This window comes from Rhododendron vialii, chromosome 6a (assembly GCF_030253575.1).
Source record: "Rhododendron vialii isolate Sample 1 chromosome 6a, ASM3025357v1".
NCBI classification, from domain to species: Eukaryota; Viridiplantae; Streptophyta; class Magnoliopsida; order Ericales; family Ericaceae; genus Rhododendron; species Rhododendron vialii.
In genome coordinates, this window is record NC_080562.1 from 11,756,452 (window position 1) to 11,761,559 (window position 5,108).

General features: G+C 38.8%; 1 protein-coding gene across 1 annotated transcript; it reads right to left on the reverse strand.

Moving 5' to 3' along the window:
* Positions 1-311: 311 nt before the first annotated feature.
* LOC131328880 (protein PHOSPHATE-INDUCED 1-like) lies at positions 312-1,443 on the reverse strand. The gene has a single exon (XM_058361838.1). The coding sequence runs from the start codon at positions 1,399-1,401 to the stop codon at positions 460-462; it is 942 nt and encodes a 313-aa protein (XP_058217821.1). The 5' UTR covers positions 1,402-1,443; the 3' UTR covers positions 312-459.
* Positions 1,444-5,108: the final 3,665 nt, after the last annotated feature.

The window sequence follows — 5,108 nt, forward strand, 5'->3', positions numbered from 1 at the left end:
CTAGTGTGTTTTTAATTGGATTCCCTGCGAATAAGAAGTGAGATTGGGCCTCCAGGACTAGTCAATGTACAAATAATTGAATAAGTTCACCCAGACACCTGATTTATCAAAAAAAAATTCCAATTCATGCATGGTCTCTTGATCAATTTTCTTACGCCTTTCGGTATGAAACGAAATTTGGAACTTACCTCGAAAAAGATTTTGCTGGCACGTTTGGGAAAAACTCCCGAAGCTTGATACTACAGAGTCTGTCAACCCACAAAATTGAAGAAAATACACAACTTGGAAGCAAATGGTCGAATAAAAAAATATTCGGAATCAAATCTTATGTAATTTAATTTTCAAGTTGAAACAAATAAATGAATGATTAAGTACACAATTGTGTCTTTTTTCCTCTCTTTTTTCACCGCCTTTCTACATAGTTTGATTAGTCATATACATCTTATAACATCAAACTCATTAAACCAAAGTGGAACAAGTCGATGTAGTCGGATCAAACAAAGCGGGAACCAAATACTTCCTCCCATTAGCAGCATTGGCATTATAGCTAGCACCCGTGGTACGGTCCACCAAAAGCTCCCCTGCGTATCCAGGGAACGCTCCTTTAGCGTACACCCCGGAACAAGCCGATGCAGCCTCTAGCGGAGCATCGGCCGGGCCCTGGTAGTAGCCATTTCCAAATGGGTTCGTAGCGGTCCCGGCCAATAGGCTAGCCAGGTTGATCACCATCCCATCCATACCCACATCTTGGTTGGGTGCGACCAAAGGTGGGTTCTGTGGTCCGTAAATAGGCTGGTGGAACGGCCAAGCGCACTGACCCGGGCACTGAGTCTCCGAGTTACCGACCCAAATATAGGCGAACTTGTAATTTTTCCCTTTTGCTTGGACATTACCCTTGGAAGACCCGTGCGTCCCGCACCGGCTCATACAAAACCCATCCACGGTGACGTCGGCGGATGTCAGTACAACGTTGATTGCGTTCATCTGATCGCCCTTCGACGCCAACTGCACGATCTGTTTCTGCGTGAGGGATTTTCCCAGCGAGTAATTCTCGTCGAGCATTTGTTTTCCCAGGGACAAAGAAAGTGACGAGGGTTTTTTCGATTTGGCTAGTTTGTAGTATTTCTCGGTGGTTTTCCACCACGCGGCGACCGATGGTTGGGTTTGTGGTGGGGGAGAAGACAGCGAGGTGACAAAGTCGGAGACTATGGCTCGTTGGGAAGGAGTGAATTTGCCGTACCAAATGAGGTTGACTGGCATTTTGCCGGAAAGAAGAGGGCCGTTGTGGTATTGCATTAGTGTATTGGGTTGATCTTGGACTAACTCGGTGAGTTTTCTGGCTGCGAATGAGAGTTGGAAGAGAGAGATTAAGAGGAGGAGTTGTGGAACGAAGTAAGCCATGTTTTGATCTTAAGGAGGAAATGGGTAGAGAGAGAGAGAGAGAGAGAGAGAGAGAGAGAGAGAAAAGGGAAATGAGTAGAGCTCTGAGTTGGGTTTTGTTTTGTAGTATTTGTTGGTGGTGTGGAATGAAGGCGTAGTAGCAGGCTATTTATACAGGGTTGGAATTGGTATGGATGGGCGTTATGTTTGAACTTTGAAGCTGCTGAGAAATGAGGCCAGAAACTTTACTATCCCTTAGCTGTAAAATGGTAATGGGGAGAGAGAGAGAGGTAAGAGAGAGAGAGAGAGAGGTGGTGTGGGACACTCTCTTACGCGTCTTCTTTAATGCTGGAAGGAAAACTATCCAACGGGCCGGGTTCATCTTACTTTTTTGTCTGTTCAACAAATTTCTCCAACCAAACTTCCAGGTACCGATCCATGCTCATAATTATATACTTTTTCGTTCTAATTTGTTTGCTAATTGTTCAAATTTTTGGTTTTCCAAATAGGATTGTGATTTTGGCACTCCAACAATTGATGGAGGGGCTTCAAAACTTGAACTGTGTTGATACACAAAACGACGTCGTTTTGGAACCCCTCAATTAATTTTTAGAGTGCTAAAATCAATTTCCTTCCAAATATTCTTTAGAGAAAAAATTAAATACTAGCATTAAATAGATGTGTTTCCTTCAACTTAAAAGTGAAGGGGTAAAATGAAATTTTTGGTCTTTTGTGGTTGCTAATTTTGAAAAATTGCAAACAAATTGATAATATGATCAAACATAATGAGACAGATGCAATAGTAACTTGTCTTTTTTATTTTTAAGATAAGAAATCAATCAATCAAGGCCATGCTCTCCATTGTTTTAACTTTGCCTCTAGTTCCTTACCTTTGTTTTGCGTGTATTGAAGTTCACCTGTTCTGTATTGATGGCTGTTTTTTTTTTTTCCCCTGAACGGCTGGTTTTGATGTGCGCATGTTTTGAACCTTGATGGGGTGTTTGATTAGTCATGTGTTGTTTCATTTCGATTGGGTCTTGTTTGCTGGGTAGTTTGTACTGGTGGGTCATTTGTATGATTGTATCCGTACGGTTACCGTCTTATTTGATATCAATGAAGTTTCTCATTTCTGGAAAACGAAATTAGTTCAAATATAAATAACTTTATTAAAAAGGAATATATATATGTGCAGAATCACGTGGACTTTCCAGTTACATAATCTTTTAATGTTTTTTTTTACTTATGATTAATCTCATGTTTTCACAGATATTATCTGGGAGACGTACGAAAAGGTTTGAATGATTTAGGGTGGGGCAAAATTGTTAGATTTAGAGAGCTTTGTACAAAAATGTTTGGAGGTGAGCTGAATGTAGATCCAACTTGCACTCTCCTACTATGTTAAAACATACAAAACTCATACAATCTAACGACTCAAATGCACTCGGTACAGGAATAACATTTTTTCGGCACAGAGAATCTCAAATCAGAAAAGTTGGACCTAGTCTGACTAAAGGAAGTTAGAGCAACCACCCAAGTGGCTTGCAAGTTCCTCCGAGCATAAATTTGAACGAGTCTATCCAGTTGGGTGGGAAGCATTAGGTGATGTATAGTTTTCATTGGGTCAATGCCACCTACTGTTTTGAGCTACAGAAAAAAACGGGTTTACAGCTTATGTACAGTGTGGACTTTGGACAAGTGGATTACAGTCACAGATTGGCCGAAATGCCCTTAGAAATTACTCCTCTTCGGTGAGAACATATTAAGAAATGGCATTTAGGAGAAAAAGGACCAATTTGTGAATGTGTGAGAGAGAGAGAGAGAGAGAGAAGAGGAAGGAAAATGCTTTGCGTGTCAAAAACCTCATTTATGATTGCTTGGGGTCTATGACTATGAGCACCGCATGGAGCTCACCATAGGCATATCAATGCTATTGAAGAAAGGAAAAGGAGCTGAGGGACAGGCTGGACTGGGTTGGGAGGTGCAGCTGTACAAAAACCGTGAAAATGATGCGCTCTATTCCGGAGCTTAGCTAGCTGTAGATATCTTAAATGACTGGATTCGAAACGGAATTGGGGAGCCTGCTGGCCACAAGACTCGGCAAGGGGCGAGAAAAAAATCATCGATCCGCGAATTCAGTCCAAATCAATCCAAATCGCATTGTTTGATTTCACTTTTTATAAGTGTGGTTTGGCTCCGGTTTCAAAAAATTATAAATCGTGTTTAATCATTTGGTCTGTGGATTTATGTTAACGGTTCGGATTCCAATCCGATCTGAACCGTATGTATGTATACATATTGATATATACACGATTTAGGTACACCAAATAAAACTAGTCTAAGTCATAGTCAATTAATTTCCTAATCTCTAATACTCTAAATTTGTATGGTGAAACTATATTCCAATTCTATCTAAACTTAATATAATAAATATAAATTGGCAAATTGCATCCATATCTTTCTTTCCCGATCAATAATATGCATTCTTTGTTAGCCTTTATGTTTTCTCTTAATTGATTTTTCTTTACTATATTCCTTACATAGGAGAAGAACTGATTTTTCTAATAATGACTAATTTAATATGTCTCTCAGTAATAATTTAAATAGTTTATAAAGACAGATATTCTTTTTTTAGACAAACCATGGTTCCAACCGGAACCAAATCATTTTTTTATGGTTTGGTTTAATGCATTCTATGGATTGGTTTGATTTTCAAAATTCATCATTCGTTGGTATTGGTTTAATTCTTGATTTACTATAAAACTGAACTAATCCGGACCATGTTTACCCCTAGGGTTGGCCGTCCAAACGAACCTGGGACCCTATGGCCTTGGTGAGTAAAGTCACTACTGGATTGTAGTGAGCATCTTAGCTGCAATCTAACGGTTTGGATTTAGAACAAAGTCTTACAAGGAATACTTATTTTCTTTCGTATTAGAGTTTTTTTCTTAAACATTTGTGGACGGCTGAAATTGCTTACAAAAATCTTATAGTGACTTTGCTCACTGCAGGATTCCCGAATCTATAATATGCCTTTATATCCTAGTATTTGAATATTCCCGGGATTTTTCACGAAATTTCGAAAGCATTAACCCTAAAATACATTGAATTTTACAAACTACTAGGCCTCTATTTGTCGTTATACAAAATTTACATTTAAAAATAAAAAAAATCTAACATTTTATTTTAACATCTTCAAAGCGACTCTAGTGTTAATACAGATTTCAAGCATCCTCGGTCTTCGCCCTTGGTATTCCTCTTGTGTCAAACTACTCCATCATTGAACCTTGCACCATCTGCCAAATTGATCACCGAAGTAACCGATTTACCAGAATACAAACATATCCGTGATTGATAATTTACTCTGTAGAATAATCCCAATACAATCAACCCCTTACTCTACAATTAACATTCAATAACAATAATAATATCACTATTGATAATACGCGAGAGGGACATAATTATAGCACATCGTCTTTTTCTTTACTATCCATCATCTTACATGAAATCTAAAGATCATCTCCACGAGATCCTTCCCTCCCACATTCACTAACTACAACCGTCTCATGGGTCTACCCTTCCTTTTGCTTATCCTGTACCAGGGTCCTAGGTGAGAGCACCTAAGTTATGTACTAAGCATTGTCACACCCTCGATTTTCAACACATATAATAATCATTTTCAATAAATAAAATGATAACTAAAGTATCGATAATACCCAAATGACATATCT